This window comes from Artemia sp. Qi Xiang Cuo, chromosome 6 (genome assembly GCF_049724085.1).
Source record: "Artemia sp. Qi Xiang Cuo chromosome 6, ASM4972408v1, whole genome shotgun sequence".
NCBI lineage: Eukaryota > Metazoa > Arthropoda > Branchiopoda > Anostraca > Artemiidae > Artemia > Artemia sp. Qi Xiang Cuo.
The window spans coordinates 54,108,219-54,133,652 of NC_142799.1; the positions used below are offsets into that span (position 1 = coordinate 54,108,219).

The 25,434-nt window shown below is 35.6% G+C and overlaps 1 protein-coding gene across 2 annotated transcripts in view; it reads right to left on the reverse strand.

Annotated features, from left to right (window-relative positions):
• Positions 1-25,154, reverse strand: part of GEFmeso (Guanine nucleotide exchange factor in mesoderm) — a 255,666-nt gene extending 230,512 nt beyond the window's left edge. Inside the window, exons 1-2 of one of the 2 annotated variants that reach the window (XM_089090831.1) lie at positions 25,082-25,154; positions 6,276-6,391 (exon numbers count right to left, since the gene is read on the reverse strand). In XM_089090831.1, the coding sequence (XP_088946957.1) occupies positions 6,276-6,348 (73 nt within the window). In that variant the 5' untranslated portion in view covers positions 6,349-6,391; positions 25,082-25,154. Of the gene's footprint in view, positions 1-6,275; positions 6,400-25,081 lie in introns of those variants that run through there. The other variant, XM_089090832.1, reaches the window with a different exon arrangement.
• Positions 25,155-25,434: the final 280 nt, after the last annotated feature.

Below are 25,434 nucleotides of genomic sequence, written 5' to 3' on the forward strand. Positions count from 1 at the left end.
CATTCCTACTAATGGCCGTAGTCTACACAGAATAAATGCTTAATAGAGGCATTTATTTTCGAGCTTCATTTAACCAAGAGGACTCATCTGAGGTTTGATGAAATTATGCTCAAGGGTTTATAATTGCCTATCAACTATTATGGAGGAGGGCTGATGGATCTTTGTGTAGGTCGGGGGGAGTGTGTCTAAAGCCTCAAAAAGTGTATTTTTATACCCAAATTTGGCCCTTGGTAAATGAAACTATCACTTATCAAAGTAGACATTGCAATAAATAAGTTTACAAGCAGAGAGATTGGAGACTATCTCGTATCATTTATTGGTGTTTTTGCGTTGGGCTGACTGGTTGGAATTGTTACGGTGCTCAGTTGTTCAGATTCTTGTAATGACTTGAGAGGTTTGGTTGGTGTCTTGACTTATCTCTGTTGGATTACGTGAACTGACTTGTACATATGTACGGCCATCCAAATTCCCTTTCATGGAGGAGTTAAAAAATAAACCCGAAAACTTCAGGTGAAAGCTACATATTTTTGCACTTCTGGGGAAAGAGAGGGCTGGGAGTCGGACTAGTTGCACTCCAATGTTTTTGGGCACTTGAAAAGGGCACTAGAACTTTAATTTTCAGTTGAATGAGCCCTCTCTCGAGGGCTCACAGGGCTTCTGATTGTCTGTTTGATTTCAGTTTGACCACAAAAGAGAGCAAATTTACATTGGTAGTCCCTTTGTTTTTAAACCTTACCAAATAATTTATACAAAAAGTCCCAGAGCTACTAAGCCCACAAAAAAAAGCAAAAAAAAATAAATAGTTTAAAGCTAGGCTATAAGTATTACAATAAAATCTGAATTTAAATAAAAGTTAATAATTACGGAATTTTTTCTATCTTCTTTATCATTAAAAAAAATCAACTGAAAGCAAGGAGCAGCATTAAAACTTAAAACGAACAAAAATTATTCAGTATTAATCCATCGCTCTTAACGCTAAGGTTTGACTTTTTGTCCAAATTTATTAACAACAACTACTGAAACACAAGGGCCATTTAGTTTAGAATAAGAAACTCTTTTAAAAGTACGAATGAACTTCAGCGCCACGAACCAGGGGTTGAAAAGGGGTTTGACTAGCTAGTAGGTAAAATCCTATTTCGACATTTAATTTTCCTAACTTGGACGATACAAGTCCAAATTTAGATAAAAGCAGCCTATGGTTCTTTTATGCTAATTCAAATGGATTACCACCTATTAATTTAAAAAAAAAGTATTAAAATGTAAGAATTTGTGGTACTTGGGCATTATATGGGCCTTTCTAAAAAGTCAAGTTTGGTTAATGCTAATGAAATAAAATAAAATAGGATGAATATATAATAGTTTATAAACAAATTTCGGCTACATATTTGCAATTTCGGGGGGTGGGGTGGGTGTAAAGCATAGCATATATTAAATACGTAACCTAACCTAACCTTCCCCCCCAAACCCCAAAAAACAACAGTTTAAATATCGTAAACGCATTGAAAACCACGCTATGCATTGCATTACTCTATAGCGGTCTCTTGAATTAACCCGTCAAAAACGGGTTTTTCGTGACTGGTTTTCCTTGTAAAGGTCCATATAGTGCCCAAGTACCGAATTTATTAAAGGCTCCAATAGTTTAAGAGGTTCAAAATGATATTTTGAGCAGATAATGAACCTTACCTTTCCTAAGTAATGAAAAAGGGCGTGTAGCTCTAATCACGTCACAGTGAGTAATAAAACCAAATTTATTTCCATACTTAAACAAATGAGAAAACTTTACATATAGACATTTTATCTATATTTGGATACTAAAAACGCTTCAAAATGAGTCCCATATTTTAATAAAATGCAAGTGTAAATCACACCTTTACAGTAAGGAGTAGGGTAAATAGACGAAGGCATACAGTGTAATTTAACCTTAGATTGTAGTAATATGGCGTAAGGAGTCATCAAAATATTATCCATTTAAGGGTCTATTCGTAAGGTAAACTCATGTATTTGAACAGTTGGTTCCTATTTTGGTATGACAAACACAAAAATAACGGATTCTTTTTGTGTTTGGCCTTCACTTGAAAGATATAGGAATATCTAATGAAAATTTACGAAGTTACAAGAAATTCCTCCACAAAACAACACAGCGCTTAGTAAGGCAAAGAAGAAAGGCTGCTAACCAAACCGCTTTCAAAGAATAACAGTTGACAGGGGGAAATCTCCAGCATTTTTATTGGGGAGGCAAGAGGGGTCCATAGCAAGAGGGGCAAGAGGGGGGATAGTCAATGGGCATGGGATATATGATAAGTTTTCGCCACATTATTGGGGGGCAACTGAAATAGACTAAGAAATAGAGTAAAGATTCCTCCAAAATTCTCAATATTTTTCTAAGTTTTAATATTTTACATATAATTCGGCTATTTTCAGTAGTGCCCAGTTCCTAAAACAAATTGTTCAGTATGAATTTGTACCCCTCCCCCTCATGTAATTTAGTTGCCATAAGTATGTGAAACGTATATCACTGCGAGGTTTCTTGACCAAACAGTTCCTTGCAGACTGCAAAAGCAGTGCCAATAATGATATTTTGAATATTAATTAAAAAAAAACTAACTTTCCGAAAAAGAAGTATTTCAATGATAGGTAAAGAGCCATATAAAATTAAGACCAGCAGAAATTGATTCCTATAAAAACTCAGGCTAAAAACGACCAGAAATTAAATAATGAATCATAGCAAGCATACATATAACATGTAGGCTACTAATACAAATGAAAAAATAAAACTTTAACCAAGTAAATATAAAATTGAATATTCAATTCAAACTTAAAACGAACAAAATCACTACAAACAGGAGTTTGGCTACTGCCCTGTTCCTCCTCCTCTGATCGTAAAAGGCAAAAGCCTATTGCGTCATTTGTGTTTTATTTGAAAGCTAGACATGTCTTGAACAGTCCTCGGAAAGAACAAATAAAAACAAAATAAATATTTGATATATATAATGATATTAATTGCTGAAAGTTCAGCAATTCGTGATTTTATTTCACTGTAATTTCCCTTTTACGGTTAGGGGAGTGGGAAGGGGGCAGTAGCCGAACTTCTTTTTGTAGTGATTTTGTCCATTTTAAGTTTGCCTTGAATATTCAATTTAATTTTTACTCGTTTTAAGATTTATTTACTCATTTATATTAGTACCTGTTATCTGTATGTTTGCTATGACTGTTTATTTAATTTCTGATTCTTTTGGGTTTCTTTTATTCTTTAATAATAATCTCTGGTCGTCCTGAGTTTCATTTATTATAGGGATTTATTTATGTTGGTCAGGTTTAATATAGCGCTTTACTTTTCTTTGAAAAACTTCTTTTTCGGAAAGTTTTTTTTTTAACTAATTTCTGTTCGTATTTGACTGCCAGTTTCAAGTTTTTCAACATCCCCATTTCAACATAATTTTTTTTTTTTTTCGAAAGCCCTTTCATGAATTTAGACGATGACGTTCTGGAAGAAAATCCCAAAAAGCTTACGACGTCTTTTCTATAGGTTTTATATAAAAGGGGGAGTATTCCGGGAGTATTCAGTGTTCCACTTGAAAAACTAGTCAAATTCAGCTTGTAGGTTCGCAAATCACAAGCTCAAACCTGGGGAAATGTTTCTACGTGAATTTTTAAGATTTGTTACTGCAATAGCACTGGACAGAATTGCCAGCCGGTGAAAGAAAAAATCACTAGATTTTAGTGATTTTTTAGTTGATTTAGTGATTTTCTTCAATAATCTAGTGATTTATGTTCTGATTTAGGGATTTTTTCTTTGGGCAATAAAAAAATTACTAGAAATATTAATAAATTACTAGGGGCGGCAACCCCGGCAGTGGCTCGTGCTCCGAAGCAGTTTAACGGGTAACTAACTGATACTTATTTAGGAGGACACACCTAGAAGCTATAAATGTCATGGCAAAAAAAAATTTAACCTAAAGAAACTTGACTAAATTTTATTAATGGCTAAATATTTTGTTGGCCAACGCTTAATTAACAACTTAACTGTTGATATATGGTTCATTTGAAAGAGAATACGCCCAAAAACTAAAAATAACCTATCGTGACTCCGAACATGAAGCGTCGTTTTTTTTAATGAAAGTACCAAAAAAAAAATTTCAAAGAAAATATCAATAAAGGCATCTTTTAAAATTGAAATGGGATGAGTAAACAATTTTTAGAGTTCAATGCCCCTCCCCCGCCAACTGACATCAATGAATCAATTGTTCACGTCAAATCATTATTTGGACCATCATTTTGTTTGAAGTTAGATTTCAAGTAAATTTCACCTTAATAATGAAGTGTGAAAGAAAAATGGCAAAACAAAGCAAAAGTAAACCGTTTTATAAGAGAGAGGTGAACAACAGAATATTTTTCCATTTTATTTACTTATAGAAAGACTTCTTTTTACCCAAAATCTTGCGAAGATTTTCAATATTCAGTTACAGTTTCTTTTTCACTGAAGGTTCATAGACTAGATTTGTCATCAAGAACTACATTGGAAGAAAATTGAAGAAAGAGATATACAAAGATACGTAGCAAACAAGGGCGTATCCATGACTTTTTCGGGAGGGGGGGGGGAAGGTCCACAAAAACTTAAAAAATGCGTCAAAAATTTGTTTGCACGCATTTTTTAGGTTTTAACGAGTTTGACAAAATTTTGGGAGTGCGAAGGGGGGGGGTAAACCCGGTAATCCCCCCGGATACGGCCTTGGTAGAAAATTCTCAAAATTGTTCGATTCTTTGTGGTGGAGGTCCAAAGGGTCTGAATCCCCTTTCCTACAAAACGTTACATCTACAACCTCATGTACTATAATCTCTTTTCTGGTTTTTAGTGCGAGTTTGGCTTTGAAGTACTGAATTACATTACCGGATATATTGAGATAAACAATCAGGAGAGGAAATTAACTTTTCCAAGGATAACTGAAATTTCAGAATTTTATAGTTTAAAGAAAAAAGGACCCTTGAAGCAAATTGCAGAACCAGCGAAATCCCACATTCAACAAAGGTACAGACAAAAGTCAAAACAGATTGCAATTTCAGGTAAAATTTTAATATTTATTTATGGATATCATCAATAATTGTGTGAATTGGCAGACCCAAAAGTTCAAAGATGAGATCTTGATTGATCTATTGATAAATTACCTCTGATCTATTGATTCATCAATATTCTTTATAGGGTTTAATTTTGGAAAAAATACGATTTTTTTTCTGGAAAAAAACTCGTACTACGCACTGACATTGTGTTACACATTTCCAAGCAAAAGGAGCATGGATATCAATAAGGCCGTATCCAGGATCTCTTCTCAGGGGTGGGGGGTATTTTTCTTTCTTTTTTTTTGGGGGGGGGGATGGGGTGTTACAAAAAGAACTTTGAAGAACGCATCAAAAAGTGTTTTATGTATTTCCATTACGTTTTTACGAGTCGGACAAACATTTCGGGGAGGGGGTTCAAACCCGTCAACCCCGCCCCTGAATACGGCCTTGATATCAAGTTTCCGCTAGAGACCCTAGGGTTCCTTATTTTCCACTAGATCAGATCCATATTTACAAGATTTTCTTTAGGAGGGGGGGGGGGCGACAACCACAGAGATCATATCAAAGGTGGTTCCTTGCCCGATCTTTTTCCGAATCTTGCACCAACAGGAAAAGAAATAGTGGAAAAGACTATTGTAGACAAGTATCTTTTCAAAATATATTTAAAACAAACTAAAGCTTGCCTATAGGCTACTGCAAAATACATAAAAAAACAAGATTGGCGCAAAACTAGAAAAAGTAACTTATCTTATTCCTTACGTAACATTCTAAGGGCATTTTGCCAATGGGGTAACAAAAGACTGAAGACAAAGACTGAAAGACACAGAACAGGGGATACCTCCGGAGGTAGAGCCAAAGATTGGATTGGAGGCAGACGTGTGCACAGGACTCTGTTTCGGGGAGGGATTTTTCCATAGAGGCCAAAATAAGGTATATGAAAAATCGTTAAATCTGGAGATTTTGGGGATATGAGCCGAAAAGCGGCCATGTACACTTTCAACATAAAAATTAACCCCTTTGTTCCAGTTCAGGGTTGGGTCTAGAGGGCAAAGTCGAATCCTCTCTTCCTATAGGTCTGAATTGGAATGTTCACTGAAATTCACAAAACTGCGCACCCCCCCCCCCCAAAAAAAAACATGAGGATTTAAGACTAAGCATCTGTCATAAAAAAGATCAGTAAAACTATGTCCCGCGGTTTCATAAAATTTAAAGAACATTACCATAAAGGTCCTCCCAGGTGCTTGGAAAATCCATGCGAAGCTGTAAAGATTCATCACCATCAGTAAGAGGCATTTTTACTTCTTTTAACTTTCTGATCAAGCATAAAAACAGTGACCTAAAAAACTTAGAGAAATCAAAACTAATTATAGGACTAATTAGCCAATATATTAAGCATTGCACATAAACAGATGATGAAAGTTGGTAGACGGCAGTATGTCCCAATTTTATTCAAAAAGCTAAATGAACCATTAACAAATATTCTGGTAAATAAGAATTAACATAGCTATGGGTTCTTCGTAACTTCTATGTATGTATGTATGTATTTCCAAAAAAAGCCATTGGGCCATAGGAATTGTATGTACATGCTCTATGTCCATCTTATTCTTCCATGTATATCTTCTCTGTACATGTTATTCTGTTGTTGTTTTTTTCGTTTTTTTTGTGTTTTTTTTTACTATTGATTGTATTTATACAAACAATCCAGGAGAACAAAATTGTAAAGGCAAATTGCCTGAATTTGGTTGGGCAATTTTTGCAAGGAAGGGCATACGCAATGTCAGAAGATAAGTTTGGCAATTGCCTCCCTCTCATGGATGATAAAACAGATCTATACGAAACAAAATTGTAAAGGCAAATTGCCGGAATTTGGTTGGGCAATTTTTGCAAGGAAGGGCATACGCGAGGTGGGAAGGTAAGTCTGGCAATTGCTTCCCTCTCATGGATGATAAACAAATCTAGGAGAACAAAATTGTAAAGGCAAATTGCCTGAATTTGGTTGAGCAATTTTTGCAAGGAAGGGCATACGCAAGGTGGGAAGGTAAGTCTGGCATTTGCTCCCCTCTCATGGATGATAAACAAATCTAGGAGACAGTGGCAGATCCAAGAGGCGAGAGGCCCCCCCCCAGCGTAGTCTAAAGTAGTGTAGTTTACTTAATTAACTCAAGTTTGCGGTAATTAAACTTGCTCATATCGCAAATCATCGGATCAACCTATCTGCGCCCCCCCCCCCAAAAAAAAAAATCGGATCAACCTATTTTGCGCCCCCCCTAAAAAAAATCCTAGATCCACCCCTGCTAGGAGAACAAAATTATAAAGGCAAATTGCCTGAATTTAGTTGGGCAATTTTTGCAAGGAAGGGCCTAGGCAAGATGGGAAGGTAGTCTGGCAATTGTTTCCCTCTCATGGATGATAAACAAATCTAGGAGAACAAAATTGTAAAGGCAAATTGCCTGAATTTTGTTGAGCAATTTTTGCAAGGAAGGGTATACACAAGGTGGGAAGAGAAGTCTGGCAATTACTTCCCTCTCATGAATGATAAAACAGATCTATGAGAAACAAAATTGTAAAGGCAACTTGCCTGAATTTGGTTGGGCAATTTTTGCAAGGAAGGGCATACGCAAGATGGGAAGGTAAGTCTGGCAATTGCTTCCCTCTCATGGATGATAAACAAATCTAGGAGAACAAAATTGTAAAGGCAAATTGCCTGAATTTTGTTGGGCAATTTTTGCAAAGAAGGGCATACGCAAGGTGGGAAGGTAAGTCTGGTAATTACTTCCCTCTCATTGATGATAAACAAATATACAAGAAATGCACATTTTTATTGGAAAATCACCATTTGAGGGATGAAAGTAGTTCTTTCAAGTTCTAACCCCTACATTTTTGAAAGCTTAGTCCCTCTCCTCCTGAGAAATTCGCCCAGGCCTTTTATTATTAGAACGAGTCATACAATTTAAGTAGCCAAACATTACGAAGCTCAAGCGGTTGCCGACTTCCAGCAACCTGTTGTAAATATGGAACGCCACGTGTGCCGCAGGGTTTCACAACGCTTGGTACAGTTCCGTCACTCTTGGCACAGGTCCGCCATGCTTGAAACAGGCTCGCCACGCTTGGCACTCTTGGCACACACCACCCAGTGTACATGATTTCAGAAAGTCGGCAACCCTCGACATAGCTTGAATATTTTCTCCCAGAATATTATAACAATCATAAGCTATCTAAAGCACATATGAAGTATTATTAAAAAAGTAAGATGTTGACAAATGGCTAAAAAAATGAAAAAAATTAAAAAAGATATTTTTCAAAATTAAATTGTACAAGTGAAGTTAATTTTGTGAAATTTAACGTTTGGTCAAAATCTGCAAGCAACTTTTCTATTACTTGTAGCGGCCCACAACGTACCGGTATAGGCGTAATTTAATTATGTTTGGGGTAACCTTAATAATTGAATTTTACTAAAAAATTGATGCCTTGCGAGCGACATAGTGTAGATACATTCACTGTTTTCTCTCTTTCATTATTCCTGTTTTTACTTTTCCACCATTCCCTACTACCAGCTATTCTATCTTCCCAGTTAGATAATTGTTATTTTTTTGGGGGGGGGGGGTGCAAATGAGGCAATACTTTGATAATTGGCGTAAATAAAGAAAAAAAGACAAAAAACCCTCATAGATACCCTGCAAACAAGAGAGACATCTGGAAATTATTCAGAAAAGCCAAAACTCGTATAACTTTTAGGAGGGAGTGCTAAGCCGTTCCTAGGGTTGGTGGTGCCCGGGAAAATTAATTACATCACCCTCCCGACTCAAATATATGCAATATATGCCGAATCAAAGTGGGCAACACCCCCGCCACGGCGGCTACACCCTAGCCACGGTGTCTGGGGCAGCTGCCTTGGTTTTCCTTCCCCATTTTGAATGGCTCTGGGAGAGGGAGGGGTACCGGTTTGAAAGAAAAAAGATTTTTTTTCCTATTTTTACGGAATATTAGAAAACTTTGTCCCTTTTGTGAATCTTTTGTTTCCTAATTAGAATCATTCCCAATAATCTCGATAAAAATGGATCTAGTTCAAGTCACAAGAAATTTTACCTTACCTACTGGTTAAGATAATTTTTAACCAGAAAAATATGACCTGAAATGCTCTTTTAAGGAGTTTTAGACCACCGCTCCAATAAAAAAACTATCTGATGTCCTCCTAAAAATGAAACACACTTGGAAAAATTACTTAATCCACCCCCCCCCCTGACAAAAAATCTGGTAGTGTATTCGCACACATAGCAACATTCAACTTCGCAAAATCACATGATTAGTGGGTATCTTTAATTATAAAACTACTTCGTCTTAAAAGATCAGAGCCGAGTTTTTTGTTTTCTCCCACACACAAGACTAATTATCATCAGCAATGTAAGTAGACCTAACAGGATTTCATTGCAACAGTCCTGGGCAGGTTTGGCAAGGCCAATTTCGGCTAGTAAAAGTATTTATCCGGAATTCCCATCATGTTACTAAACCACTAAAACATCAATTGAATTGCCTTCAAAACATTTGTCTATAGGCTATATATATTCACTGCTTTCGGACTTAATTTTATTTTAGCAAAAGGTTACTTATCCTGGCAATTTGAAATACAGCACTCCACACATATAGGCTACCCTGGCAAATAGCTTTAACATTTTTCTTGGGGAGGTGGGTGTATCAATCTTCTCCTAGTGAGTCTAGAAGCCGAAAGAGCGCGTCTATAAGACAAAATTACCATAGCCCAGCCTTTGGCAAACTAGTTCATCTCCAACTAGCAAACTAGTTCATGCAAAATTATAGGAACCTATAGACTAGTAGCGAGGATTTTGATGGGAAGGAGTATTTGATTGTCTTTTCAATAATTAAATAACCAAGTTCTTTTAACGTGTTTTTTTCGAAAACCTGGGTTTTTTATATCGTTATAAGTATTTCATCTAGACATTCATTTGAAATTTACATAAGTATTAAAATCGAACAAACGTTTGAGTTAGCAGTTAATTGGCCAGTTTTAAGCTTCTAATTGTGACTTGAACCTTTTTTTTATATTCTGAGGGTGAAACCTTGTACTTCAGAATTTAATACTGCAATACACAAGAACCACATTTTTTTTGGGGGGGGGAGCGGGCCATGGTTCTTGAGATCTACCATAATAATTAAAATAACATAATATTGAAAAATAACAGAAGTCAATGTTGTAAAATTGCAGGAAGATTTCCATTTTTTCAAGCGTGGTTAGGACTGATGAAACTTCAGAAAGAGAAAATTTCAAGCATAGAAACGCCGGTGTATTTAGGTCTAAATATCCAGAGTTTTAATGATAGGTTTGTTCACTATTCTTAGGGAGCTCTGAAAAGCTCTTTCAACGGGGATGCTTTAAGTTTTACCTGCGGCACATGTATTGGTGTTCTGCTACCGCTCCTCTCTTAACTAAGGCAGAAGGGCAATCTTACCAGGAAAATCACCATCACAAAGAACAACAAATTAAATTGAGATGGATTTCTCCTTTAAACTTACATATTCAAAAGAAATAACAGGACAGGGACAGGATATACCCTTGGCGATCACCAGACCATTCAGGAGTAGGACCTAAATTCTGAATCCGTAAGTACAATAGGCAAATAGCGTGTTTTGACATAATTCAACATTAATGCGGGAAATCTTGTTAGGGAAACAGTATTTCCAAGAACCAGACTGCTACAAGTTTCTCCACAGAGTGAACCACACCGAATGCCTTCGTAGAGTCGGTAAAAGCAATAATAGCCTTAATCTCTCATCGATTCAGTTCAGTGGCAGATCCAGGGGGCGAGGGGGCGCCCCCTAAAATAGTCTAAAGTAGTGTAATTTATTTAATTAATGCAACTTTGTGTTAATTAAACTCGTTTCTAACGCAAGTTTTTCGGATCAACCTATTTTGCCCCCCCCCCTGAAAAAATCCTGGATCCACCACTAATTCAATTCACCCACAAGGTTTCTCAAAATTAATATCAAATCAGCACACGATCGTCTTTCAGTGTTGAAAAACTTTCGACTACATACAGCTGCACCATAACTAACAGATGACTACTCCTTACAAATTGCAGTGTGATACCTCACCAATTGCGGCAGTCGAATGTTCTCCCTTTTTTAAGCAGCTTGATAACAACTACTTCCATTGAGCAGGAACACTCGCAGTTATCCACACACTATCCCTGTAGCGTACTGAAGATACATGTCTAATTTTGCCATTAGACCCCGTGTGCAGGGATTAAAACACCATTAAACGCAAAAATGGCTAATCATTCCAAAAAGTTAACGAACTATTGTTAGTATACTAAAGCTTTATAAATTCCGCCAGTCATCCCATTGTTATAAGTTACTCTCTATGCCTGATCAAGATCGCCGGGTGAATAAAGGGAAGGGGATATTGTACTCGTGCTACAGACGGCACTGATGTCAGCATCTTTATCAAAAATGTTAATTTAAAAGAATTTTATTCGAAGAATTTGGAAAATTAATTTGATAATCGCATTACGTCATGTAAATATCCAAAGGGCAGATCCAAGGCCGTATCCAGAAAGGGGGGGGGGGATTTAGGGGGGTTTGACACCCCCCCCGAAATGTTTTGTCTGACTCGTAAAACGTAACAAAAATGGATATAAACAAATTTTGTATTCGTTTTTTCAGGTTTTTTGAGTAACTCCCCCCCCCCGAAATTTTTTGAGTAAAACCCCCTCCGAAAAAATCCTGGGTACGGCCTTGGGCAGATCTGACAATTATTGCCACAAATGAGTCATTCTAGCCACTAGAGCCCTCTAGTTACTTATTATTTAGCAGGTTTTACTTTTACTTAGTGTCTTTTCCTTTTGTAGTCCTTTTTTAAAGAATGTCAGGTTGATTCATTTTATTCGTAAGTATTTTGGCTGACTGAAGTGCTTTTAGGGGAGCAAAAAATACTTTCTAGAAAACTGGTTTTCAGTACTTGACCACCAGAATGATTTGAAGTTTAGTTTCTTTAAACACTTGAAATTTAGGACTTAAGACACTAAATGGGTCTTTTTCTCTGAATTAAGGCTTTATTCACAGATGCTCATGTTTGTTTAATTACATGGGTATCAGAATATTTTAAGGTATTACGAAGAAGCCCATTTATTACACCTAAAAATATACCCCTAAAATACTGGAACATTGCATTTATCTTTACGATAAGATCAACAATTACGACCTGCTTATATTTTTTTGGCTAATCCATTTGCTGGCATCTTATTTCTCTGATCTTACAACAATCCCCTCAGATTATCATTTTGTTCTTAGTCATAATGCTAATATCTTAGAGCTCACTGGTATCAGTCAAAAGTGCATAGATTTCCATTTTTCTGCCCAATAGGACATTGAACACGGCAAGAACGTACGTAGGGGGGCCGCGAAGCTTGGTATCCCCTGAAATCAAGTTCAAGTTCCATTTATTTCCATATAATAGCAATAACAAATAACATTAACCATATAATAGCAAATAGCAATAACAAAACAATAGAAAAAATCTTATATTGTCTTAAATTTCTCGGTATTCTTTATTTAAATTATCAAATAAAGCTCACTTTTATTATTAACCGCGAGACCCCCCCCCCCCTAAAAAAGGAGGTATGTATCTGGAATAGATTACTTCGGAGCAATGAACAGAATAGAATAAACTTTGATTTTCCAACAACAAAAAACACGTCTTAGTAGTACAATCATATTTAGGGATGTACGCTGAGGGGACCTCAGAACCTGGGTCCTCCATTCCAAATTCCAAAATTTATTAAATTTTTGGGTGCTTCTTATCCAAATTATGAGACAAAATACGTAATTTTATTGTTGCCCAGCGTTCAATTTTTTTTATGAACTTCCCTCCCCTCCGCCCCCAAAAAAATCCTGATAACGTGTATGATCAGAAACTTCTAATTTCTTAAGCAATCGTTTTTTGTCAAAAGATGTACAATTTTAGCAAATTGATTAGCAAAAAAGAACCTGTAATTTTAATTATTAGATAAATCCGTAGTTCCATTACTACATCGAAATGAAGACTTTCTACTGAAATAGAAAAAATGATGTAATTCGGTCCAAGTGTATACGCAATTTTTTTGGTTGGTCTCGATTTGGCTTATAAATTGAAAATTGAAACGCGCATTCATACTTATACAAGCTAATAGCGAAACTATCGCTTGTCATATATATATATATATATATATATATATATATATATATATATATATATATATATATATATATATATATATATATATATATATATATATATATATATATATATATATATGGTACTTGTTAATTAAACGAAACACACATAAGAATTACGCTTAGGTTAGATCTCAGAAATCGGTTTCATAACCACAAAGACAAATGACGGGTGACAGAATGCATTGGGCTTGTATAGTTTGGGCTACATATTGGCACATTAGGGGGGTGAGGGTTAGGTTAAGGGCACTGTCCGAATACTTTACACTACCCCCCCCCTAACGCGCTAATACATAGGTCTAAGAATATTGAAAATATAACACCAAAACAGGCTGGATGGCGCGTCATGTCATGCATTCACAGAAGGGCGGGGTAGTTGCATGTTAATATGCAGGAACATTTCAACATCAGTACATAGAAATTAGTGTTTTAAGCATCGGACTCTTCCCTTTGATAGAACTTTTTTCTTTTTAAATATGTCTGTCATAAACACAGAATAGCGTTAATCTAGCTAACTAAGTTTTGGAAATTTCAGAAGCTCTTTTTTCTTGCTTATGAAAAGTGTCATGGTGTGAGGAAGGGCAAGGGCGTATCCCGAATTTTTTCCGCTGGTGGGGTATTTTTATGAGTTTTGTTTGGGGGGATTTTTTAGGGGGGAAGTACAAAAACTTTAAGAAACGCATCAATTTTTTTCGTTTTTACAAAAAAAAAATTTTCGTCAGACAAAATTTCGGAGGATTCAAACCCAGTAAACACTTCCCTGAACATAGCCTTGGAGAAGAATTGTGAGTTATTTACCTCATGAGCAAAAAGTTCAAAAACAGCCGATTAAAACTTAATGTTAAAACTGCCTGAATATTGCTTTATGCTTATAGGTACTATCCTCAAGATTAAAGTCCCAGTATTCTTTTTTCTTTCTTTTTGTGCTATGTACGTTCTCTTATTTAATATTTGTTCTCGGCGAATTCCTATTCTAAATCATCTAATTAATATGCTTGCTTATTTTGTTTTGACTATAATGTATTAATTTAGAATTTAGGCTGAAGAAAGCTGCTTTGTAAACATATCTATATATTATCATAATTACGCATTTTTACATATTATTCGACTGAACAAAAGCAAGCACCTCATGGCGACAATGTAGCCCATGGGAAGAGGGCAAAAGAATAGCCTATGGCATCACGATCCGCACTACAGCACGACTTTTTCCAAGAGTGCTAGCAGAAAATTTTTTAAGAGGAGACAAGTGCTGCCAGGAATGCTGCTTTCACCAGGATTTAAATGGGAGCATTCCCATTTCCCCATTTTCCACCATTGATACATTCTTTTAATGGCTTACTAATTCCCAGGGGGTTTCCCTCCCTGGTGGACAACGCCTTGTGATGCAGTGAAGATCAGGCACATACATTTTTATTTTCCATTTATTATATCCTTTCTTTTCTTTGTTTCATAGGTCTTGGAATGTATAAAAGGAGACAAGTGCTGCTAGGAGTGCTGCTTTCACCGGGATTTAAATGGGAGCATTCCCCATTTTTCTCGTTTGATACGTTCTTTTAATGACTTCCTAATTCCCAGGGGGTTTCCCTCCCTGGTGGCCAACGTCTTGTGATGCAGTGAAGATCAGGCACATAACTTTTTATTTTCCATTTATTATATCCTTTCTTTTCTGTGTTTCATAGGTCTTGGAATGTATAAAAGGAGACAAGTGCTGCTAGGAGTGCTGCTTTCACCGGGATTTAAATGGGAGCATTCCCCATTTTACTCGAATGATACTTTTTTTTAATGTCTTCCTAATTCCCAGGGGGTTTCGATCCCTGGTGGCCTACGTCTTGTGATGCAGTGAAGATCAGGCACATAACTTTTTATTTTCCATTTATTATATCCTTTCTTTTCTTTGTTTCATAGGTCTTGGAATGTATAAAAGGAGACAAGTGCTGCTAGGAGTGCTGCTTTCACCGGGATTTAAATGGGAGCATTGCCCATTTTTCTCGTTTGATACGTTCTTTTAATGGTTTACTAATTCACAGGGGGTTTCCCTCCCTGGTGGCCAACGTCTTGTGATGCAGTGAAGATCAGGCACATAACTTTTTATTTTCCATTTATTATATCCTTTCTTTTCTTTGTTTCATCGGTCTTGGAATGTATAAAAGGAGACAAGTGCTGCTAGGAGTGCTGCTTTCACCGGGATTTAAATGGGAGCATTCCCCATTTTCCTCCATTGATACATTCTTTTAATGGCTTCCTAATTCCCAGGGGTTTCGATCCCTGGTGGCCAACGTCTTTTGATGCAGTGAAGATCAGGCACATAACTTTTTCTTTTCCATTTATTAGATCCTTTCTTTTCTTTGTTTCATAGGTCTTGGAATGTATAAAAGGAGACAAGTGCTGCTAGGAGTGCTGCTTTTACCGGGATTTAAATTGGAGAATTCCCCATTTTTCTCGTCTGATACGTTCTTTTAATGGATTCCTAATTCACAGGGGGTTTCCCTCCCTGGTGGCCAACGACTTGTGATGCAGTGAAGATCAGGCACATAACTTTTTATTTTCCATTTATTATATCCTTTCTTTTCTTTGTTTCATAGGTCTTGGAATGTATAAAAGGAGACAAGTGCTGCCAGGAGTGCTGCTTTTACCGGGAATTAACTGTGAGCAGTCCCCTTTTTCCTGCATTTTTACATTTTTTTATTGTCTTCCTAATTCCCAGGGGTTTCGATCCCTGGTGGCCAACGCCTTGTGATGCAGTGAAGATCAGGCACATAACTTTTTATTTTCCATTTATTATATCCTTTCTTTTCTTTGTTTCATAGGTCTTGGAATGTATAAAAGGAGACAAGTGCTGCTAGGAGTGCTGCTTTCACCGGGATTTAAATGGGAGCATTCCCCATTTTTCTCGTTTGATACGTTCTTTTAATGATTTCCTAATTCCCAGGGGGTTTCCCTCCCTGGTGGCCAACGCCTTGTGATGCAGTGAAGATCAGGCACATAACTTTTTATTTTCCATTTATTATATCCTTTCTTTTCTTTGTTTCATAGGTCTTGGAATGTATAAAAGGAGACAAGTGCTGCTAGGAGTGCTGCTTTCACCGGGATTTAAATGGGAGCATTCCCCATTTTTCTCGATTGATACTTTCTTTTAATGGCTTCCTAATTCACAGGGGGTTTCGATCCCTGGTGGCCAACGGCTTGTGATGCAGTGAAGATCAGGCACATAACTTTTTATTTTCCATTTATTATATCCTTTCTTTTCTTTGTTTCATAAGTCTTGGAATGTATAAAAGGAGACAAGTGCTGCTAGGAGTGCTGCTTTCACCGGGATTTAAATGGGAGCATTGCCCATTTTTCTCGTTTGATACGTTCTTTTAATGGCTTCCTAATTCACAGGGGGTTTCCCTCCCTGGTGGCCAACATCTTGTGATGCAGTGAAGATCAGGCACATAACTTTTTATTTTCCATTTATTATATCCTTTCTTTTCTTTGTTTCATAGGTCTTGGAATGTATAAAAGGAGACAAGTGCTGCTAGGAGTGCTGCTTTCACCGGGATTTAAATGGGAGCATTCCCCATTTTCCTCCAATGATACATTCTTTTAATGGCTTCCTAATTCCCAGGGGTTTCGATCCCTGGTGGCCAACGACTTGTGATGCAGTGAAGATCAGGCACATAACTTTTTATTTTCCATTTATTATATCCTTTCTTTTCTTTGTTTCATAGGTCTTGGAATGTATAAAAGGAGACAAGTGCTGCTAGGAGTGCTGCTTTCACCGGGATTTACATGGGAGCATTGCACATTTTACTCGATTGATACTTTCTTTTAATGGTTTACTAATTCCCAGGGGGGTTCGCTCCCTGGTGGCCAACTCCTTGTGATGCAGTGAAGATCAGGCCCATAACTTTTTATTTTCCATTTATTATATCCTTTCTTTTCTTTGTTTCATAGGTCTTGGAATGTATAAAAGGAGACAAGTGCTGCTAGGAGTGCTGCTTTCACCGGGATTTAAATGGGAGCATTCCCCATTTTCCTCCATTGATACATTCTTTTAATGGCTTCCTAATTCACAGGGGGTTTCCCTCCCTGGTGGCCAACGCCTTGTGATGCAGTGAAGATCAGGCACATAACTTTTTATTTTCCATTTATTATATCCTTTCTTTTCTTTGTTTCATAGGTCTTGGAATGTATAAAAGGAGACAAGTGCTGCCAGGAGTGCTGATTTCACCGGGATTTAAATGGGAGCATTCACCATTTTCGTCGATTGATACGTTCTTTTAATGGTTTCCTAATTCACAGGGGGTTTCGCTCCCTGGTGGCCAACGCCTTGTGATGCAGTGAAGATCAGGCACATAACTTTTTATTTTCCATTTATTATATCCTTTCTTTTCTTTGTTTCATAAGTCTTGGAATGTATAAAAGGAGACAAGTGCTGCCAGGAGTGCTGCTTTCACCGGGATTTAAATGGGAGCCTTCCCCATTTTCTCGTTTGATACGTTCTTTTAATGGCTTCCTAATTCCCATGGGTTTCCCTCCCTGGTGGCAAACATGCCTTGTGATGCAGTGAAGATCAGACACATAAATGTTCCGCCACATGAGCCGAACATTTCACCAAAACTGCTCGAAAAACTTTTTTTTTATTTTTGAGCTATAAATATTATTAAACAATTCATAGTAATAAATTGAGAAGAATGATAGGAATGCTGTCTCACCGGATGGAAAAAATGATGTAAGAAACAACAGAGGTTTGCGATAAGAAAGCGGCACTGGTTTCTGTTTCATTTCAAAACTGTCAAAGAGAATAGACAGAAGGTCCAAGTTTTTAAAAGACGGATCTTGTCTATAGGATGAAGGCGTTTCTATTTACTTCTTCGGTTTATTTCCGGTATTTCCCCCGGAAATATCCAGTTTACTTTTGTACATCTAACCAAACATCTTGATACTTTTAACAAGGGAAACAAATTGTAAGATCCCCACCATTTGGTGTTGAAACACCAAGGGTGTTCAGGGAGTTGTCAAAGATGGCCAAGTTTTTAAAGAATTGGATTGATGACACCCACAGGTGCAGAGAGCCTCAACTGGAGACGGTGGCAATTTCTTATAGGAGGGGACTTGTACTTAAAGCGAGTGTGATCCTTTGTCAAAACATCCAAAATACTGCGTGCTCTATCAACGATTTTTCTTTAAATAAAACATTCTGGAGGGAAGGATCAGAGAGTAGACCCTCCTATGCATCTCTTTATGCAAAGAAAATTTGATGAGAATCATAAAATGCAGTTTAAGAACGCGTGCGTATGTCCAAACATATTTGGGGTGGGTCAACACAAAAATAGGCACAGAGAGGCGAGAGGGCGAGAGAGTTTGTGCAAGAAAAAAGATGAGTCCTTTGAATGGATAAAATTTTAGTTCAATAACGGTGGGTAATTGAACAGTGGAATAAAAACAAGAAGAATACTGACGATATTTACAGCTAAATTAACGCACCAAATCGCAGCATAAGATTAGCAAAAAAAAACGAAAAAAAAACGAGTCTGATCAACCACCCAAAAGTCAACTAAAGATCGCCAAAAAAGGCGAGCACCGTCGATCGGTGTAGAATTTTACTAGAGAAAGGGTCCAGACCTTTTTTACTAACAAAACACGTCTTTTGAATTCCTTGCAGCCGATCAGGGAGATGGGCGTGCAAAACCGTCGATGACTGTTTTTTGTTTTAGATATTCACGTAAGTTCCCATTATTCTTTTTTCGAGTAAAAACTGAAAAAATTAAACTGAACTCGAGTTAGGTAGTACGGACATTCAATAATCTACAGGTGATCAGGAGTGATGAGGTGTAGATGGACTAAGGCTTGCAATATTTTTTTTGGAACTAGGCGAACGTTCTGGTGTCCATTAGGTGATATCCCTGGGGCTAAAGCCACCCAGTAGCATAAATATAAATTCAAATTATTTCTCCAAAAATACTTGGCCCTAATTTTTTTTTTTTTTTTTTTTTTTTTTTTCAAATTAAACCTGATAGTTTAAGCAAATTCGAAGATTCTGCAATATCAAAAAATTTATGAACAGCTTTTCAATAGAATTGAGTCCTTCTTTTGATTGGTGACGGATGGAACAAGTGGGACCCACAAATATTGCTTGGGGAAATGCACTCTCTCCTTGTCCAGCAGTGATGAAAATACACAACTCTCACTAGCATTCTTTTATGCAGTAATTTGCGGAGTGACAAAAAACATAAAATTCACACCCGCCAGTAATAAAACAGTGAAAACAAATACTAATGACTAAATACGCATTCATACTTAATGCCATCAATTGAATTCTACTCTTTTTTTCACACTAAAAATTAATTAAGATGATAATCGGTCTTTTTTAATTTGTCTTTGTAGAAGGAATCCAATACCCGGAGTAATCCCTTTGGCTAAGCGGATGACAGTATCAATTTCAACCGAAAGCCAAGGAAAAGAACCCCAAATACCAGAGTCAACATTTAGTTGATATGGGTAGTTTATAAACCAAATCCTTAAAATTTTTCGTCCCTACTCATAGACATCGACGATATTATGTCGAACGTAGATTGTTTTCTACATTTTACAAAGGAAAGGATGAATGTATGTGGGAGTTCACTTTCGAGGGGGGGGGGAGGGTCAAATTCGTCAAAGAAACAAAACAGGAACAATTTGTGCTAAAATAATAGTGGGATATCATGGGGAAAACTCGATATAGCAGTGGAGCGACTAGGTGCCCAAATAATATTCCTGGGCATATCTGTCACGCTTGTCAAAGTAATATTGGTATAATATATTAAAAGGTTTTCTTGCGAATCTTTATTCACTATGTGTTTTATTTTGGGTTCCAATCATTTTTAGTTTTCTGGTTTTTAGCTTCTCTTCTTTTGCTCCATTTTTTGTCTTTTTCAATGTCCTTAGAGCCCTTTAATTGCTATATATATATATATATATATATATATATATATATATATATATATATATATATATATATATATATATATATATATATATATATATATATATATATATATATATATATATATATATATATATATTATATATATATATATATATATATATATATATATATATATATATATATATATATATATATATATATATATATATATATATATATATATATATATATATATATATATATATATATATATATATATATATATATATATATATATATATATATATATATATATATATATATATATATATATATATATATATATATATATATATATATATATATATAACTCCCAGAAAAGTCGCAACCTGAAAAAATGTTGCTGTTTTTTATTTTATTTTTGAATTGGTCGGTTCTATTAGCTGGGCAACACGCGAGACAGCCACTCGAGAAAAGCAAAGATCAAATAGGCATTACCCGGTAATTCCTATCTGACGCTGAATAAACAAGGGGTTTCTCACTCCAGGAAATATATTTAAACTTTAGTTTTCTGGGGTTTAGGGGGGAAAAGGTACTTAGGTTAGGTTGGGTTACGTATTCAATTTATGCTATGCTTTAGGCCTACCCCACCCCCTATAATCATATTTCGTATTATTTCATTAGCATTAACCAAGCTTCACTTCTCGCGTGTTGCCCAGCTAACAGAACAGTACCTTTGAATCTTTAGCATTGTTTAGGAAATGTTGAATCTTTAGGAAATGGACTCCAGAAAGGATGCCTCGAAATAAGTCTCGCATTGTATGCTAATTAAACGTTTCATATGGTTTGTAATAGAATAGTTCGGTACTTGTCTAATATACGAGAAACACTCGAGAATTTGTGACGCAAACATGAGACAAAACTGGTCAAGTAACTTCTTTAACCAGACAATTGCTTTGGTTCGCTTTGGAAAATACATTATAGCTATAGTTTAATTAAATATTTAGTTGGTATTTTGGTTAGGTTAAGTTATGTATATAATATAATGCGCTCTGGACGGCTTCCCTTCCATAATTCTTTGATGTAGTTTTCATAATTTTGTTACTATATTATTGTATTTTCATCATATTTTGTTTTATTTCATTAGTATTCACCAAACTTCACTTCTCGAGTATTTCCTGTATAATAGACAAGTACCTCTAGTTCCAAATATACTAAATGTTACCCTACCCTCACAAATTCCATTTTAAGCCCTTGAAGTAAGATATCAAAAAGAGATATGGTATTTGTGTATTATCCCGAACACACTCGAGAAGTTTGCTCTGTTTGATATGAGCAAAACCGGTTTGTCTGTCTGCAATCGGTTGTAATTAGCTTAGGCTGGAGTGATAAAAACTACGATGCAGGTATATTTTAGTTAAATATTTAATACATAGAGGGGGTTATTAGGTATAATGAGTTCTGGGTGGCCTGCTTTCCATAATTCTTTGTTGTAAGTTCCATAGTTTTGTTTTTAAAGTATTATTTTCTTATCATATTTTGAAATATTTCATTATGATTGACATAACTTCACTTCCCAAGTGTGTTCAGGATAATACACAAGCACCAGAGATATGAACTAAGATATAAAAAAGGCATAATTCTAGTTTGGCTGCTCCAAGGAAGCATTTCAATAAGTAAAAGCAGTATCATCAAACTCCTTATTTTATGCTCTTCCCAAACATCACATTCATGTTTCTTACAATACATCCGTGCCTGATGGTCCCAGATAAATCCGTAGTATACATACAAAACTAAAATAAAACACTAAAACAACGGAATTCGTACTTAATAATATGGGACATGTTATTTCTAACCAGATTATCATGTTTCCTTCCATTTTTGCCCTTATTTTTGAATTATTTAAAATAGTATTTTATGCACAATTTTATTGTAGTCACAAGGGCAAAACTGGATTTCATAGTTGTGATTTCACGCACCGGGTTTGAAGCGTTTTTTGAGCCTCCAGGTTCTCCCTGTTTAACTTAGCCAAACGGTAAATTTCTCGCAGTTCATATTATTGACTTACGAATAAAGTAAATATAAAATTCGATGCCTCTTTTTATGCTCTTTCCAAATATAATAATCATTTTTGTCGGAAATAAATTTCACCCCGACCCCTATATATATCAATTCAGGGCATATATTTTCACTTTAGGGAGGGGGGGTAAATTTGTATTTCTGATGTAAGTGAGAGGTAAGTTTAAACTTTACCCCCACCCATGGGCGCCCGTAAGCTGAATTCCAGGGGGGGGGGCAAACTTCGTCTAATTGCTACTTTTAATTCTATATAATAGAAAACTCAGAACAAAAATATAAAAATAAGGCAGCATCATTCAGCCAGGGGGAGGGGGCAAGAGCCCCCCATATGGGTGCCCATGCCCCCACCCCACCTAATGTGCAAATATATACCCTGAATTGGTATATATAAGGGTGGGGGTAAAAACTCATTTCCAACGAAAATGATTCGGCCTATTATACTTGGAAAGAGCATAAAAAAGGCATCGAGTGGTATTTTTACTTTATTATATATGTTTATTATATGTTTTATTATATATATATATATATATATATATATATATATATATATATATATATATATATATATATATATATATATATATATATATATATATATATATATATATATATATATATATATATATATATATATATATATGTTTTAGTATATACTTTGTTATATATGTTTTAGTATATGTTTTATTATTTATGTATATTATGTATTTATATATATATATATATTTATGTATATATATATGCTTACTTTATCCCCGACCACAGTCAAGAAGTGGAGTTAGGTTCATCATAATGAAATATATCAAAATATGATAGAAATATAATACTTTAGAAAGAAATTTATGGGAACGACAACCAAAAGTTAATGATAGCAGGCCGCCCAGAACGCATTATATTAAATACCTAGTAAATTTTCGGCAGTTCATATTATTGACTTACGAATAAAGTAAACATACCACTCGACGCCTTTTTTTATGCTCATTGCGAACATAATAATCATTTTTGTCGGAATTTGTCGAATTTTACCCCCACCCCTATATATACCAATCCAGGGTACATATTTGCACATTAGGGGGATGGGGTAGAGTTTAAACTTACATCTCATTTGCATCAGAATTTAACCCCACCCCCCTAATATGCAAATATATACCCTGAATTGGTATATATAGGGGTGGGGGTGAAATTCATTTCCAACAAAAATGATTGTTAGATTTGGAAAAAGTAAAGAACTCCATTCAACCAAAAATGAGCAAAAATAAAATCAAATAATCTACCAAGCTTGAAACTACCACAAATCAGCATCAATAAATAAATGAAACCCAAAACGAACAGAAATTACAATAAAGTAACCGAGTTTTGAGCCCTGCTGACATTTTATATTCAAAAAGAAAATAATTCTTTAAATCTTTTCTTTTTTTAAGAAGTTATAGTTTGGCCTGCTGTTTGTATGCTGGAGAAAAATTTTCGGCAATTTTTAACAACATACACCCTTTTAAAAATCTGGACACAAATAGTACTGTTAAATTTAGTTTCATACCTCTTCTAGTTGACTTAAAATAGAAAACTTGATACCATTCGTAAAAAAAAGGCATCGAGTAGTATGTTTACTTTATTCGTAAGTCAGTAATATGAACTGCCGAAAATTTACCAAATACCTAACCAACTGTATAGCCTAGGCTATATTAAATAATTAAATAAAATATGCATGTAGCCTATAATAGTTATATTTTTAGTGTTTATTCATTCCTTGTGCTATAAAGGGGACCATCAGGGGGTGGGGCATTTTCAAGCGATTGGTTCAAGAAAAACCAATTCATTATTTTATTTGGAAAGAAAGAGGGTAAATTTTTACCAAATCATATTATTGACTTACAAATAAAGTGAATATAACGTTCGATGCCTTTTATGCTGAATACAAATATAATAATCATTCCTGTCTGAAATGAATTTTGCCCCCCCCCCTATAAATGTCAATTCAGGATATATATTTGCACATTTGGGGGTGGGGGTTAGGTTAGAAGGGGGGGGGGTCAAAATTCATCCTAACATCCATTCAGAGCATTCTAACAAGGTAAAATTCTACTTTAGTTACTTTTGAATATCTTAGGAAGGGGTTAGGTTAGGAAAATGAAACTTTTAGGGATAGGTCTACAGGCTAAAGTGTGACCTGGGAAGATATTTGAAGTACCTACCTCCACTCCTTCTCCCTCTAGAGGGTCCTGACCTTTGATAACCTTTAAAAATCTGTGTGATAAAAGTGAAACCTTGCAAAATAGATCTTCTGCTTAATTGAAGTATAACAAAATTGTTTTCAGCTTCACAACTTTGCTCAATCCCAATTTCTAACGTTTTAAAGATAGGCAAATACATTTCCTACATTTTGGGAATAAACATTGATATGGCACAAAAATTCTGCTCAAATAACTGAAATTGCATTTTCAGAGCTAAAGCCAGAGAAAAAGAAAATGATAACTAAAAATTATGGTAAAATGTTGTTTTGTCAAAATTTCAATGGGTATTGACCTGTCATGTAAGCAAATTTCAGGACCCTCTCGAGGGAGAAGGAGTAGAGGTAGGTACTTCAAAATGCCTTCCCGGGACATACTTTAGCTTGTAGACCCATCCCTAAAAGTTTCATTTTCCTAACCTAACCCCATTCCAAGATAGCCAAAAGTAGCTAAAGTAGAATTTTACCTTCTAACAATTTACTATCCATATATTTATTGGGCATAAATGTAGTTACACATTAATATTACGTTTTCACCATTCACAGTAAAAATTGCATTTCTAAAACTTGCAGCATAATCAAACACAAAAATAGCTTAGTAACAATACCTTATTCCAAATAGGAAACAACTCGAAAGCAACAAATATCCATTTTCATTCAAAGAAAAAGTCGTAACGCATCTTTTCACGTAGGATTCAAAATACAAACTGAATTCCAAACGAATGAAATTTATTCTGCTTGAATAAGAATCTTCACACAGCAGACCATCCCTTTCGCCAAAACTTGTATAAACATCGTTCTGTCCATACGGGAATAAATTCATAAACATAAACACATGCTCCTTCTGTGGCGCCAGCAGAAATTTTAGAAGGGGGGGGGGAGGAAGGCCGTCAAAATCCACGGGTGGGGACAAAGGTTTATTATTGTCTAATGAACATTATCAAACATTATTCACTATATA